The following is a 16,520-nucleotide window of genomic DNA, read 5'->3' as shown; positions in this document are numbered from 1 at the left end:
CTATTGTAGTTAAGGAGGGTCTTCTGTATGTTGTTCAGTGAGATAGCCACCAGCTACTACAAGATTCCCCACCTCAAAATGACCCTGGTTGTTCGCAGTGTGTTAAGTATAACATATGATGGAGCCACTGTTTCTCCTCATTTCTCCATTTCACTTTATTGATATCATATGAAACAACACCTTTTTTGAGTCATGATTGGTTGATAATATTGACTAACTGCTGTCAAGCATACCAGGGACATTTGTGGAACAAATTGTACATGAATCATAATGAACGCCAAGATAAAAATTAGTCTTCATGTATGTACTTCTATCAACAAAACTTCAATCAATATGGAGATAATTAAAAGATTCCAACTTCCTGATTACTTGGTGTCCTAGTAAAGAAAACGTTAATTGTGTTATTATTAGTGTAGCATGACTGAGTGAGAGGGTAACTTTATATGTTCAGGTTTGGATATTTCAGTGTGACAGTACTATACCATGATGGATATTGTCTTCAAAAGTCTTTAGCTGTTGTGAGAACACAAAATCTCCGAAACAAATACTTCAAAATCTGAAGTTTCATTACGGACGTGATTTAAGCTCATATCTAAAGAAACTTTTAAGTGGTTTCTTGTATCAGGGTGGGCTTATTGACGGTAATTTACGGTGAGAAGTATCATGCCCTCCGTTGTTTGTTTTAATATTTCACAACTAGATTACAAACATTTACTGCTATTTGCATTCACATAATGTGAATGTGTGCACAATACACAGGTATGTTTGTAGACGAGTATATTGTCTGGTCACCAGGACCACAGTGTTGACTTAATATGAAGAGTTAGTAACCCATGGTACAACATCTCTGCTGAAAACGGAGACCATGATATAGGTAGAGACACATTATCAGTATCATATTGGAACCTGCCAAAACAGAAGGCATTTTAGAAAAAAAAAATTTGTACAAAATGTAATTTTTGCATTAAGTGACTAAAAAGTTTATAAAAATTTCTGAGAAGCATTTAACTATATAGTGAGAACTGTTTCTCCTGTTTTGAAAAATTACGTTATATGGACTGTTTACAAGAATTAGCTTTGAAAAGGATGTAAGGAGGTGGGACTTATGTCAAATTGTATACATACTGGGTGTATGATAAATGTAGTTACATCGTTTGAACATTGGCCCTGAAAATAGTGAAATACTTCAACAAACTTTTATGTAGCTATTTTCTAGGAATTATTTTGATTATAATAACATCTTCTTAAGGAAGATTGAGGATTAAATGGTGTCATATTCCTAGATAATTTTCATGCGAAAAGAAAACATTGAATTTAAATATTTCAATTAAAGGGAAATAACTCTGATAGCCTAAGAAAATTATTACAGTGAATGTGTTGTTTGCACACACATATATATAATGGACTTTTAATTTCAAGAATATCCTTAACAACAGGATTTATTATTAACTTGATTTACTACCCACTACTATCCATTTTTTCAATTTATCAAAAAAAGATTTGTCATTTTTGTAGTATTTTATTTTGTGAAAATTGCTAGCTAGCTTTTACATATCTAACTGAAATACATGGAAAATACAGTGATGATTGTGAGTAAATTTTATCAGAAAACAGCTCATCTTGGAGATGAATAGGATAGTGGTATACTTTAGGCCTTTGTTCATGTGTCGTATCTTAGTCAGGCCCATTGTAGGTAGAATACTGACGAATCAGGACAATTCTATAAAGAAAATTCCATATATCTGTTAATATCTTCATCAAACAATCAATTCATCACATCAGATCATAATAAAAGTTCTACTCTTCATTATATTTACATAGTTATTGGTCAAGGTCAAAAGGTTTTAAAAATGTCATATTTGACCATTTCTGTAAATTTATCAAATATCAATGTTTTTATGCCTGGGAGGTGTGGGGTGTTCATGTCTTACAGATATTTTTTAGCCCAGTTTCCTGATAGCTTAAATTTTTCATCAAGCTTCAGTTAATAAGCAAGGTTATAAATAAATTATTATAACAAAAAAACTTTGTGTAATTATGTGTTACAGTGGCTATGGGAAGAAACATGTTGTCCAAGGATTGGAGCCACTCCGACAGTATACCTATCGACTACGCTTCGCCAATGATGCGGAGAAGGGAGAATGGAGCCAGCATGTCACTGTCACAACAACAAGTAAGTTATTGGAAAATGTTTGTGCGTGTTGTCATGGAAACCTGTTTTCTTGGAGACTTGACATTACTGTGATGCATTACAGTTACCTATGTGACCTGCATTAACAGGGCCATCCTCTATACTCCATGGGTTACCATCACTTTTACTCTCTGCACCCCTGGAATATGTCATTGTAAATCTGAAGGTACCATGTGTAGAAGTTCATGCAAAATTCTTCTTCCTGCAAAATAGTGATATCATATTCTTTTTTTTGTTGTATGCTTTATGAAACTTGGGTAAATGTTTGTTAGTTTTCCTGTTGGTTCCATTGTTGTATACCTTATTCTCTTTTGAGAATGTGACATTATTTACTTGGATTGACCAAGATTTACATAGTGGGTATCATCAATGAATCTGAAGGTGCTTTTTCTTCCAGAACACCTGGTCTTATTCTGTACATTTTGGGAGTCTCTGTGTAAATCTTCCTTTTTTTCATATTTTCCCCTAGTTTTATTCACAGTGAGATGAACCCAACATGTAGTCTTGAGAGACTTACATGTTAATAAGCTCCTCCACCTCATCATTAACAGCCTCTGACTCGAGTAAACAAACATCAGTCTGAAAATAGACTTAACCCCTTGGTCAAATCAAGAAGTTTGGAAGCTGTTTTTCACAGCATCAGTATCAAAGGTAAAGAGTGGAGTCAGTGAACCTTAAGATCTTTAGATGAACATTAAAAATATATATGTGGCAAAATTGACAGACCCACAACAATATGAGACAAGAGATTTTATACTTTATATTTGATTAATTACCAATGAGGTGTCCATATTTCTCCTTAGTGGAGTAAATAACTGTGATAGGCTTTCCTGTTGCTTCATCTTACTTGTAGTGGTAATAAGGTTGTTTGTTTGATGTGGTAAGTTTGTTGAGTTGGTTTCTTATCATAGATTACTTTTTCAAACACTTTCGCATATTCTAGCGTAAAGTGTGTAGGTTTTCAGGAATGTCCTGGACTGTTCAGAATATTTGAACCAATAAAAAATCTTCCTGTCATGATTTTTCCATCCATTAATAGCTTTAGAACCTATTTGTTCTATGGTTTACACACACAATTAGTACAAATGGCACTGTGTTTGATTACACTCTTTGAAAAGACAAATAAAAAGTACTAGAAAAAAAGAAAACCAGAAAAATGGATTCTTTTTGATATAAAAAAAAAGAACAAAAAACATAAAAAAAAAAAAAAAACAAACCAAATAAAAGAGCATACTGGAAAAATAATTTCCTGGCTGCAATATTTCTGAGTTAGAGGCATTGACTAGTACTCAGTTTTAATAAAGAAAACTGCCTAATTGGTGGCCATTCAAAAATTAACTTATCAACAGCACAAAGACTTATTATTTTGAAAATTTTCTGTACTGGTATTACCAACTTAGGTGGACACTGATTCGCCTCTTCTATGGATGGAACTGTTGAGATTTATAAAATTCTACATTACCTGAAAGGTGTTGGTCTATAAAGGCAGGTGATTCATTCCCTACTTACACGAGTCCAGAGTCTAGGAAGGTGATTCATTCCCTACTTACAAGAGTCTAGGAAGGTGATTCATTCCCTACTTACCAGAGTCTAGGAAGGTGATTCATTCCCTACTTACCAGAGTCTAGGCAGGTGATTCATTCCCTACTTACCAGAGTCTAGGAAGGTGATTCATTCCCTACTTACAAGAGTCTAGGAAGGTGATTCATTCCCTACTTACAAGAGTCAGATTCATTCCCTACTTACCAGAGTCTAGGTCATTCCCTACTTACAAGAGTCTAGGCAAGGTGATTCACCTACTTACAAGATTACAAGAGTCTAGGAAGGTGATTCATTCCCTACTTACCAGAGTCTAGGAAGGTGATTCATTCCCTACTTACAAGAGTCTAGGAAGGTGATTCATTCCCTACTTACAAGAGTCTAGGAAGGTGATTCATTCCCTACTTACAAGAGTCTAGGAAGGTGATTCATTCCCTACTTACCAGAGTCTAGGAAGGTGATTCATTCCCTACTTACAAGAGTCTAGGAAGGTGAGAGTCTAGGAAGGTGATTCATTCCCTACTTACCAGAGTCTAGGAAGGTGATTCATTCCCTACTTACAAGAGTCTAGGAAGGTGATTCATTCCCTACTTACAAGAGTCTAGGAAGGTGATTCATTCCCTACTTACCAGAGTCTAGGAAGGTGATTCATTCCCTACTTACCAGAGTCTAGGAAGGTGATTCATTCCCTACTTACCAGAGTCTAGGAAGGTGATTCATTCCCTACTTACAAGAGTCTAGGAAGGTGATTCATTCCCTACTTACCAGAGTCTAGGAAGGTGATTCATTCCCTACTTACCTACTTACAAGAGTCTAGGAAGGTGATACATTCCCAACCTACTGGTGTCTAAGTAAGCAATTCATTCCCTACTTACCAGAGTCTAGGAAGGTGATACATTCCCTACTTACCAGAGTCTAGGCAGGTGATTCATTCCCTACTTACCAGAGTCTAGGAAGGTGATTCATTCCCTACTTACAATCCCTACTTACAAGAGTCTAGGAAGGTGATTCATTCCCTACTTACCAGAGTCTAGGAAGGTGATTCATTCCCTACTTACCAGAGTCTAGGAAGGTGATTCATTCCCTACTTACCAGAGTCTAGGAAGGTGATTCATTCCCTACTTACCAGAGTCTAGGAAGGTGATTCATTCCCTACTTACCAGAGTCTAGGAAGGTGATTCATTCCCTACTTACCAGAGTCTAGGCAGGTGATTCATTCCCTACTTACCAGAGTCTAGGAAGGTGTTCCCTACTTACCAGAGTCTAGGAAGGTGATTCATTCCCTACTTACCAGAGTCTAGGCAGGTGATTCATTCCCTACTTACAAGAGTCTAGGAAGGTGATACATTCCCAACCTACTGGTGTCTAAGTAAGCAATTCATTCCCTACTTACCAGAGTCTAGGAAGGTGATACATTCCCTACTTACCAGAGTCTAGGAAGGTGATACATAACAAACATACAATAGTCTAGGAATGTGATTCATTCCCTACTTACCAGAGTCTAGGAAGGTGATTCATTCCCTACTTACCAGAGTCTAGGAAGGTGATTCATTCCCTACTTACAAGAGTCTAGGAAGGTGATTCATTCCCTACTTACCAGAGTCTAGGAAGGTGATTCATTCCCTACTTACAAGAGTCTAGGCAGGTGATTCATTCCCTACTTACCAGAGTCTAGGAAGGTGATACATTCCCTACTTACCAGAGTCTAGGAAGGTGATTCATTCCCTACTTACCAGAGTCTAGGCAGGTGATTCATTCCCTACTTACAAGAGTCTAGGAAGGTGATTCATTCCCTACTTACAAGAGTCTAGGAAGGTGATTCATTCCCTACTTAACAGAGTCTAGGAAGGTGATTCATTCCCTACTTACAAGAGTCTAGGAAGGTGATTCATTCCCTACTTACCAGAGTCTAGGAAGGTGATTCATTCCCTACTTACAAGAGTCTAGGAAGGTGATTCATTCCCTACTTACAAGAGTCTAGGAAGGTGATTCATTCCCTACTTACCAGAGTCTAGGCAGGTGATACATTCCCTACTTACCAGAGTCTAGGAAGGTGATTCATTCCCTACTTACAAGAGTCTAGGAAGGTGATTCATTCCCTACTTACCAGAGTCTAGGAAGGTGATTCATTCCCTACTTACAAGAGTCTAGGAAGGTGATTCATTCCCTACTTACCAGAGTCTAGGAAGGTGATTCATTCCCTACTTACCAGAGTCTAGGAAGGTGATTCATTCCCTACTTACCAGAGTCTAGGCAGGTACATTCCCTACTTACAGAGTCTGATTCATTCCCTACTTACAAGAGTCTAGGTGATTCATTCCCTACTTACCAGAGTCTAGGAAGGTGATTCATTCCCTACTTACCAGAGTCTAGGAAGGTGATTCATTCCCTACTTACCAGAGTCTAGGTCTAGGAGGTGATTCATTCCCTACTTACCAGAGTCTAGGCAGGTGATTCATTCCCTACTTACCAGAGTCTAGGAAGGTGATTCATTCCCTACTTACCAGAGTCTAGGAAGGTGATTCATTCCCTACTTACCAGAGTCTAGGAAGGTGATTCATTCCCTACTTACAAGAGTCTAGGAAGGTGATTCATTCCCTCTAGGTCTAGGTGATTCATTCATTACCCTACTTACCAGAGTCTAGGAAGGTGATTCATTCCCTACTTACCAGAGTCTAGGAAGGTGATTCATTCCCTACTTACCAGAGTCTAGGAAGGTGATTCATTCCCTACTTACCAGAGTCTAGGAAGGTGATTCATTCCCTACTTACCAGAGTCTAGGAAGGTGATTCATTCCCTACTTACCAGAGTCTAGGAAGGTGATTCATTCCCTACTTACCAGAGTCTAGGAAGGTGATTCATTCCCTACTTACCAGAGTCTAGGAAGGTGATTCATTCCCTACTTACCAGAGTCTAGGAAGGTGATTCATTCCCTACTTACCAGAGTCTAGGAAGGTGATTCATTCCCTACTTACCAGAGTCTAGGAAGGTGATACATTCCCTACTTACCAGAGTCTAGGCAGGTGATTCATTCCCTACTTACCAGAGTCTAGGAAGGTGATTCATTCCCTACTTACCAGAGTCTAGGAAGGTGATACATTCCCTACTTACCAGAGTCTAGGAAGGTGATTCATTCCCTACTTACCAGAGTCTAGGAAGGTGATTCATTCCCTACTTACCAGAGTCTAGGAAGGTGATTCATTCCCTACTTACAAGAGTCTAGGAAGGTGATTCATTCCCTACTTACAAGAGTCTAGGAAGGTGATTCATTCCCTACTTACAAGAGTCTAGGCAGGTGATTCATTCCCTACTTACCAGAGTCTAGGCAGGTGATTCATTCCAAACCTGTTGTACACTAGGTAGGGGGTCCATTCCAAAGCTGTTGTACTCTAGGTAGTTGATCCAATCTTAACCTGTTGTACTCTAGGTAGGTGATCCAATCTAAACCTGTTGTACTCTAGGTACGTGATCCAATCTAAACCTGTTGTACTCTAGGTAGGTGATCCATTCCAAACATGTTGTACTTTAGGAAGGTGATCCAATCCAAAACTGTTGTACTCTAGGTAGGTGATCCATTCCAAGCTGTTGTACTCTAGGTAGGTGATCCAATCTAAACCTGTTGTACTCTAGGTAGGTGATCCAATCTAAACCTGTTGTACTCTAGGTTGTTGATCCAATCTAAACCTGTTGTACTCTAGGTAGTTGATCCAATCTTAACCTGTGGTACTCTAGGTAGGTGATCCATTCCAAACATGTTGTACTCTAGGTAGGTGATCCAATCTTAACCTGTTGTAGTCTAGGTAAATGATAATTCCCAAACTTCTTCTGTTGTAATGAATGTATTTTGACTTTATTTCATTACAAATATCCTTGGATGAAGGGTTCTCAAATTTTATGTAAATGAAGAAACTGCAGAGAGACAGGGCCTTATATGGGAATCAGTTTGAAATCAATCTTTATTTCTGCTTGGATGAAGGTATCTTATCAAATATTTGAAGCGAAAGCTGAAGTGAGTGATACAGGCACAAAAGGCCTCTTGTTATTTGGGCAACAAGGGTCATGGCAAAACGTTTGTTTTCATCTAAAACTGATCCCAATATCATAACTTCAAAAATATCATAATTGTTTCAGATGTTGTGTTTTGGTTTTTACAAATAATTAAAAACAAAAAAATGATACATGTCAGTGGTTTACTGTATCATCAGTTAGTTACTGCAACACGAAGAGATATTTGAACATATGACTTACTGATAAAATAAAACAAATCAAACCACAGAAATAATTGCAAAAAAGATAATGAATGAAATCATAAACATTTCCTGGGTGTTCTGAATTCATATGTCCATGAACTGTAATAAACATTTGTATAAGAAGTAAGAAGACTTATTGAGCTCTTTAATCATCCACAAAATGAATTGTCCACGAAATTATTTTGAAAAACCATGAAAATTGAGCTCCAGCAAATGTATGATTTTTTAGCAAAGATGATAATATTAAATTCAGGCATAAACTAAGTTGATTTGAACCTTTTCAGTATTTTAAGCATAATCTTTGTTTTTTTTTTCAAAAGAAACGGCTCCGAAATCAAACAGTTTTAAATACAAAAAGGCTAAATTCACAAAAAACACTAGCTGGGATAGAAACATTTCCAAAATCTTTTCTATTCATTAAAACAAGGTTAAGTTTTTCGTACAAAAACCTACACATTTTTGAGGTAATATTATTGTAGTGCTATTTTCAATAAACATATACTGCTGCAGTATCTCTATGTTGATTATGTAGCACTTCTTATGGTTCTAACGGATCATTGCACTTATTTCTCAAGAAATCTTAGTCATACTAAGTTTGTTTACATTATCTAAAGGGCTATTAGCCAACGCTAGACATTATAGTTCATTATTTTCTTAAGGTAGTCCATCCCTTCAATTGAATGGGATAAAACTAGATTTTTTAATAGAGGATATATTTACACCACAATAAACACATAAATCACATATGTCACCACTTTACTTTTACTGCCACATCTTATCACTCCTTTACACAACCTGATTTTACAACAGTACACCTAATTTTCGGTTTAAAAAGTACATACATAGCCTAACCTCAGGCTGGCTTTTTCATTTCCTTACATATCATTACCAATACTTCAATCCTTTTCATAATTTCTTTTTGGAATTGGATACAAATATGCCATTAAAAGAAACTAATAGAATGCTGTTCTGAGTTTTTTTTTCTACTTTCATATTTGACAGTTAACATTCTGTACAATTGCTGATAATCATGATCATTGATAACTAAGTGAAAGTAAGTTTATTGTTCTGATATTCATGTTTATACCTCTTCTGAGGAACCCTTGTGTTTTTATTTAATATACCCATCTTATTATATTTACCAGTACTTTGTTTACAAAATTTCTCACCCTTACCCCATCATTTTGTGATTAGCAAACACTACAAAATGCTAAGGAGAAATGCAAACTCCAAAACTGGATACAGATAGAGGGTTATAACACTTATCAAAATATTACCAGACTCTGGAAAGAGTGGCATCACAGAAGGGTGGATCTATGTTAAATTCCATCATCAGAAATTCAATTGATGCTTTATCATTTCCGTATGATGAGCCTGTCTCATCACTTTGAGTTTCAGTCGGAGGTAAAATGATGGCTCCAGAGTTTATTGCTCTGAGTTTGAGTAAGAGGTAATGTGATGGTTCCAGGGCTTATTGCTCTGAGTTTAGTAAGAGGTAATGTGATGGTTCCAGGGCTTATTGCTCTGAGTTTGAGTCAGAGGTAATGTGATGGTTCCAGGGCTTATTGCTCTGAGTTTAGTAAGAGGTAATGTGATGGTTCCAGGGCTTATTGCTCTGAGTTTGAGTCAGAGGTAATGTGATAGTTCCAGGGCTTATTGCTCCGAGTTTAGTAAGAGGTAAAATGATGGCTCCAGAGTTTATTGCTCTGAGTTTGAGTAAGAGGTAATGTGATGGTTCCAGGGCTTATTGCTCTGAGTTTAGTAAGAGGTAATGTGATGGTTCCAGGGCTTATTGCTCTGAGTTTGAGTCAGAGGTAATGTGATAGTTCCAGGGCTTATTGCTCTGAGTTTAGCAAGAGGTAATGTGATGGTTCCAGGGCTTATTGCTCTGAGTTTGAGTCAGAGGTAATGTGATGGTTCCAGGGCTTATTGCTCTGAGTTTTGAGTAAGAGGTAATGTGATGGTTCCAGGGCTTATTGCTCTGAGTTTGAGTAAGAGGTAATGTGATGGCTCCATGGCTTATTGCTCTGTATTAATACAGTAGATTACAATATCACTTCACCTGGTCCAAAGGACCTATGATCTTATGCCATATCATAGGGTCTGTCATCTGTTGCTTATGCTATACTGCAGCATCCATGATCTGACAACTTTTTTTTCTCAGAATCACTACTACTCATTAATGACTCAGTGGATTTTGACTAAATTTGGAAACCAATTATGTATAAATGATGGATCTAGGTCACCAGGGGCATGAGGGTTGGGCCCAAAAGTAGAAATTTGAAATCTAACTTCTCCTGTAGGATTTATAGGATTTTGCCCAAATTTGATCTGGAGCATCCTTGGGTGCGGAGAAATACATTCTGTACAAACAGTTGACCTCAGCCCTTTGTGGAAGGGGTCCATTTTAGGAAATAGAGCAAATCCTTTAAAATCTTACTCATCTTATCAGAATTATTGGATATTGCCCAAATTTGATCTGCAGCATTCTTGGTGAAGGGGAATCAATATTATGTAAACGCTGGGTCTTGGCTCCCTTGGATGGGAGAGGTGCAGACCAATAGGGGATATAAAGCAAATTATTAAAAATATTCTCAAAATTCAATGTCTCTAGTAGGAATGTTCAGATTATGCCCAAATTTGACCCAAAGCATTCTTGGTTGAAGATTCAGTTTTGGACTCGTTGGAACAAAAGGGGCCTGCAAAATTTGGGAAATAGGGTCAATTCTATAAGATTGTTCTTTTGTAAGAATGCTTGGATTCTGTCCAAATTTTGTTTGAGGCATGATTGGATGAAGGGGATCAATTTTGTATGGGTGGGAGGGGGCCCAATAGTGGAAATAGAGAAAATTATTTAGATTTGGTCTGGGGTAAATAGAACTTCGTTTTTAAATATACTTCGCATCTCACCCACTTCAGATAGAGGGGTGTGGCCTAATAGGGGAAATAGAAACAAGTGTTTTGAAATCTTTTCCTTTAATCGATTTCAGCAAACTGAGCCAGGCGAGTGATACAGGCCCTATGGGCTTCTTGTTTTAAAATGATGCCCTTGTGCCCACACATCAATTTGCTTACGTGCTTAAGAGCATATGTCAGGTTTTGAACTTTATCTTAATAGGAAGTTCATGCAACCAGGCTGTCAAATGCAAACTGCCAATTTATTCTGCCACTTCCTGTAATCTTATAATTCCATAGCTCTTGTACAAACATCATCAAAGATACATCTGATTTCCAGTGTTGTCACAACAATTAATTCTGTTTTATTTTGACTATTAAAGAGGCACTTATTGTATCATTATGGCATTTCTTCTTTATTTCAGGGAGGTGAATATTGATACTCCAGACAATTTAGGTTTCTCAGCACTGATGCAAGCTTCCAGGAAAGGTGATGCAGAGTAAGTACTGATTTCCTGTATAAAAGATAAAGGACATTATGCTCCTGTTGGGGAATTTTTGTATAAAACATGACAAATTTTATGCTTATGTCTATGAACTTTATGTCATTTTGTTGTGGGGTTTATCAAATATTAATTATTGTAACAATCCATTAAAAACATGATATCGATAATTGTGTGAAATGTGGTATTTACATATATTAGATATACAAACTGTGTCACTCACAGTTACCAAATCTATCTATGATAAGCATTGTGTAAGGACAGTGGGCCGTGAAAAATTAGGCCATATGAAAATATATGATTTCACAGTTGTGTTTTCCAACCTAATTAACTATTCTGGTTTAAATCTTAATAAAGAAAAAATCATGGTTTTTAAGATATAAAAATTGATGTATTTATTGTTTTTAGAATGACAGAATTGCTGCTTAAATTTGGTGCAGATGTAAATTTAAAGAATGATTCCGGTAAAACAGCGTAAGTAATCTTTTTTAAAGTCTATCAGATTTCTATGCATTTCATTTTCTGTGACTTGAATAAAATATTAGGGAGTGTTCAGTAGGTAAAGGATTAGCCTACGTAACCACTGGTGAAGATCTGAGCTGTGCGTTTCAATGATCCCTACATGTGATGTGTGTTTCTCAGAGACCTGAGAACCAGACTGGCCACTTTTACCCTAATTGCTCTGGATGACATGTGGCACACCTCCTGTATGTTGTTCAGTGAGGTATACATCAGCCACTACAATGAAAACCTATTTCCCAATGACCCTGATTGTTGACAGGGTATTAACCCCAACAAACGAAAAACCCTACCTTTTGTGTTGATGAATGTTCACAGGTTGATGCTTGCAAGCTTTGCTGGTCAGAAGGATACTGTAAAACTCCTTCGTCAATATGGTGCCAGATATGACGACTTTGACAACGGTGGGTCGACAGCCATTCATTGGGCAGTGGATGGAGCCCATCCCTCCCTCATAGACTGGATGATCTCGGATGGCGCTGATCCAAATATCTGTGACAAACACTCAGGCTGGACACCTTTATTGCGTTGTGGTCAGTTTTTGCAAAAAAAAGGGCCTGTGAGGTTTTTTTTGTTGCTCACCTGAAGGGATTAAACAGGCACATGCCTATCAGTTGGTATCCATGTACACAGGCACTTAACCTATATTCTTCAATGTATTAATTCACTGTATACATGTTTGTCTGGAATTAAATTTCATGCTACCTTTAGTGACTACAAATAGAAAGAATATGTCATAATGCAGGGAAAAAAGCCAGTGATAAAAGAGCTTCTCTGTAGTAAACTATTCAATACTTTGGTTCAAATCTTTTCAAAATTGCAAAAATTGTCCCCTTTTAAAGAGATTATGGAAACAGCATGAGCAAAGCATGTATTTATTTTGATGAAAAAAATAAATTAATGAAAATTTTCATCGCTTTGAAGAATTTTTTGCTTTGGGTTTGTAGTCAAAAGAAATTTTTTTATTTGAAACAGGCTTGAGATATTGCTTTTTTTTTTTTCACAGCGTCCGTGTCGGGTAACTACCAAGTGGCATCTTGTCTTCTGCGTGAGGGTGCCAACATCAACTGCCAGGACATTGATGGCAAAACACCAATCATGATCTCCATCATTAATAAGAACGACCAGCTATTGGATCTCCTTCTCAAGAGAAACGCTGATTGTACCATTACAAATAAGGTATGTAAATCGATCAGCTCACTTTATCATGTAGGTCATGTTCAAGGTGACTTAGGCCAAGGTCAGATGTGATTTGTACATAGATTAGCCTTGCTTATATAAGGTGAAGTCTTTCAATCATGGGTGACATTCTTGAACGAGAAAAGAGAACTTTGGTGAAATACTAGACACTAGTAGATGATTGGTTACTCTTTCTCTGAAATAATCAAACTCTCAGTTTTCTGGAGAAATACTACATAAAATATTTTGTAATTAAGTGCTTGTTTCAGATTTATATAGACTAATGAAAAAAACCACTGCTTTTTAACCCAATCTTCATAAAATGCTTCATTGCTGAGCTAGGTTAAATAAAATATGCATAATTTGATTTTTGCAAAGAGGAAGCATAATAATGTTTCAAAGTTCTGATACAATGGCAGTTTTGTTACTTTTTTTTTATTGATTCATATTCATGCCGCCAACATTTCCCTGATATCCGAATGTCCAATCCTTTTCCGAATCAATGTTATATGTTGAGAATCTTTTAACAAATTTGGTTATTATTTTTTCCCCATAGAATCATCACATCATTAGATTTTCTTATTTGGTTATGCTCTTTCAGAGAGCAGTTCTGGCAAATTCATGCTAGAGGTAATATACTTCTTTGTTCGATCACTGTCAGAATATAGTAGAGTTATACACATGTATATTCAGGCAGTAGCAGTTCTTACTTTGCTATACCTACAACTAGATAGATATCTGTATGATTATTTGTGTGTATTTTTTGTTACAGTACGGGAAGAATGTGTATGATATGGCGCTAGCCATGGAGAAGAGGGTAAGTTTTAGATGACAAGGCTTTACATATTATTCAGAACAACAAACCAATTTTTGATAAAATTTTGTAATTGATTGATGGAAATTTTTAGATGATTAAAGCCATTAAATGCTTTTGCCTTTACAAAAATAACTTCATCAAACTAAACATTTTCAATCTTCCAGAAGTTTCTTTATTTAGTTTTCTTTAAATCTGTAAAATTATATCAACACTATGGTAATGTATGTAAGAATATCTAAAAATAAAACTGGTAAACTTATATGCCTAAAAATACCTAACCTACAACTGTGCCAAATTACATCCAAGGAACCCATGGATGGTAAACTTGAAAACATGCATTACCGACAGTTTATGAGCATGCAGTAAATTATTTGTTATTTTACAGTGTATTAAGTACACTATGCAAAGGTTGTTCCAAAATAATAAACATATAAATTTAATGAATCCATACACTTCATTTAAAACTTTATTAAACATACTTTTAACTTTAGTCTTCTGATCTGTGATTTTGATAGCCAATCTTCCAGTTTTAAAAACAACTCAATCTGTGCATGCATAGTTGACATATTACCCAGATTTGCTTTAACAGACAGAGTGGAGAGCCACTTTAGATATTTCCAATATCAGTTTCTTTGTTTTATTTGCAATTATGAAGCAGTATTGGTTTTCACATGATATCATCATAAGGATATATATTCTATTCAGCATGTTATTGTAATCTTTTCATGATGTATTTGTTAATTTCAAGAAAATACAGAGGCTTTAAGTCTTCTATTTTAGTCTTTGAGTATCAGTTTGAATGTATCCTGTCTGTCAAGTCACTGAACAACTAAATAACAGCATGAATCAATTACACAGCTGTAATCAAGTTCTTCATTAAACATTAGACTGAATAATCAAAGTCATCGTTTTCTGTGTTAGTTAGAGAAATACCCCCTTCCCCACAAAAAAAACATACTTTCAACATTATCAATATCTTTGTTGAAAAATAAACTTTGATAGAATAGAAATTCTTATGAGACAACAAGTAGAAGATTAGATTAGAGAGTGATATTTCGATAACTATATGGTCTCCTTCATCACACAAATGACCAGTGTGGTGTGTACTAGCACTGACATATGTAGTGTACAAGATGGTATGAAAATGAGCAACTTTTTTTCTGCTGTACTATAATCCTATACATACAGATGTTGACAATAGTGTGACAACATCTGCTACGGTTCTATTCTACTGTTATTATCAACCTGAAGAAAATGTTCGGAAGTAATCTTTGGCAGATTTTATTGCAATCAAACTCCAGTCTGTTCATCTGTTATGAAATACAACATATTGTTGGTGAAAATGAATATTAAAAAATGTGATGTATAATAAGTCTTAAATCTTGAAAAAATTTGTCTTTTGTACAGAGCATCATTGCCCGGCTGGATAAGCATATAGAAGAAAAAGGGATCAAAGGTGTGAAACGTGTATAAAGATGTAAAGATACAGGCACCAGTCTCGGCAATACTACAGTTTATCACTGACATTCCATCAAGAATCTAAAAAAAAACACGGTTGATTCATCTCTAAATCTGTCTAATTTTGTTCAGGAAAAAAAGAAATATGGTCTTGAGGGGAAAAAGGATGATGGAATGTATTAAAATGTAACACCTGTAAAATTATTCATTTTTGTGGGCTTTTTATATTCTTTGGTTTCATTAGAGAAGAATTCTTTATCATAAGAGCCAAGAAATTTCAGTGCTGGTGGATTTTAGGAGTGCCAATAAAAAATTTTGAAAACCTGAAAATTTTAGCCCCACAAATATACATGATTTGGCAGTATTAATATTTGAATTAGAAGCATTTTTTCTATGGAAAAGGTGAGAGCTCTAGGTTTTGAAAAAAAAAGTTGATTTTTTTTTTTATTACTGAAGATATTTCTGTGATATAAGTGGTAATAAACTTTTGTTTCAAATTGTTTGTACAAAAAGTGCATTGATGAATAAGCATGAAAATCAGATAAATAAAAATCATAAATTTTATGTAGAGTTCAGAATTATCAGTTTAACCTTAAAAACAATGCAAATTTTTACTTGGTTCCATTAAACAAAATACCAGAGATTGAAAGTTTAATTTTTCCCCCAAAAATCAAGATAGTTATTCTTGTGTTGGAAATAGGGATCATCATTAATTGTCTTAAAGTGATTGACGATAAAATAAGTTAAATGTGTAATAGCAATTAGAATAATTTTATTGTATTATATAAATTTTTTGTCTGTTGTAAAACGATATCTTTCTATATTCTTGTAAGTATTGAATGAATGATATAGTAGCCTTGTCTCTCCTTCCGTCCATCCTTTGATCTATCTGTCTTTGTCTGTCTGTTCATCTGAAATTATCAAAAACATTTTTCAGTGATTAATTTTGACCATAATTATAGAACCTTAAGATAGATCAAATTAGTATAGGAATTCTTATTTTGTACTATAAGGAAATAGGTATTTTCTATTTGTTTGAATTTTGTTTCCTTCCAAATGGCTCGGAAAAAAGAACCTGAAAAAGTTCCTGAAAGGATTTATCAATCTGAAATTGCTCTGAAAAAAGAACCTGAGAAAGTCCCTGAAAGGATTTATCAATCTGAAAGTTT

At 35.6% G+C, this 16,520-nt stretch overlaps 1 protein-coding gene across 1 annotated transcript in view; it reads left to right on the top strand.

Moving 5' to 3' along the window:
• The window catches only part of LOC132564118 (fibronectin type 3 and ankyrin repeat domains 1 protein-like), a 52,666-nt gene extending 37,300 nt beyond the window's left edge, over positions 1–15,366 (top strand). The window contains exons 4-11 of the mRNA XM_060228799.1: positions 2,049–2,173; positions 9,722–9,794; positions 11,301–11,375; positions 11,787–11,852; positions 12,216–12,430; positions 12,904–13,076; positions 13,849–13,893; positions 15,301–15,366. Coding sequence (XP_060084782.1) covers positions 2,049–2,173; positions 9,722–9,794; positions 11,301–11,375; positions 11,787–11,852; positions 12,216–12,430; positions 12,904–13,076; positions 13,849–13,893; positions 15,301–15,366 — 838 coding nt within the window. The remainder of the gene's footprint in view (positions 1–2,048; positions 2,174–9,721; positions 9,795–11,300; positions 11,376–11,786; positions 11,853–12,215; positions 12,431–12,903; positions 13,077–13,848; positions 13,894–15,300) is intronic.
• Positions 15,367–16,520: the final 1,154 nt, after the last annotated feature.

Source organism: Ylistrum balloti, unplaced genomic scaffold (assembly GCF_031769215.1).
Source record: "Ylistrum balloti isolate Yb309-2 unplaced genomic scaffold, AGI_CSIRO_Ybal_v1 Utg369678, whole genome shotgun sequence".
Taxonomy (NCBI): domain Eukaryota; kingdom Metazoa; phylum Mollusca; class Bivalvia; order Pectinida; family Pectinidae; genus Ylistrum; species Ylistrum balloti.
Note: the sequence above shows the minus strand (reverse complement) of the source record. Positions and strands in the feature narration are given on the sequence as shown.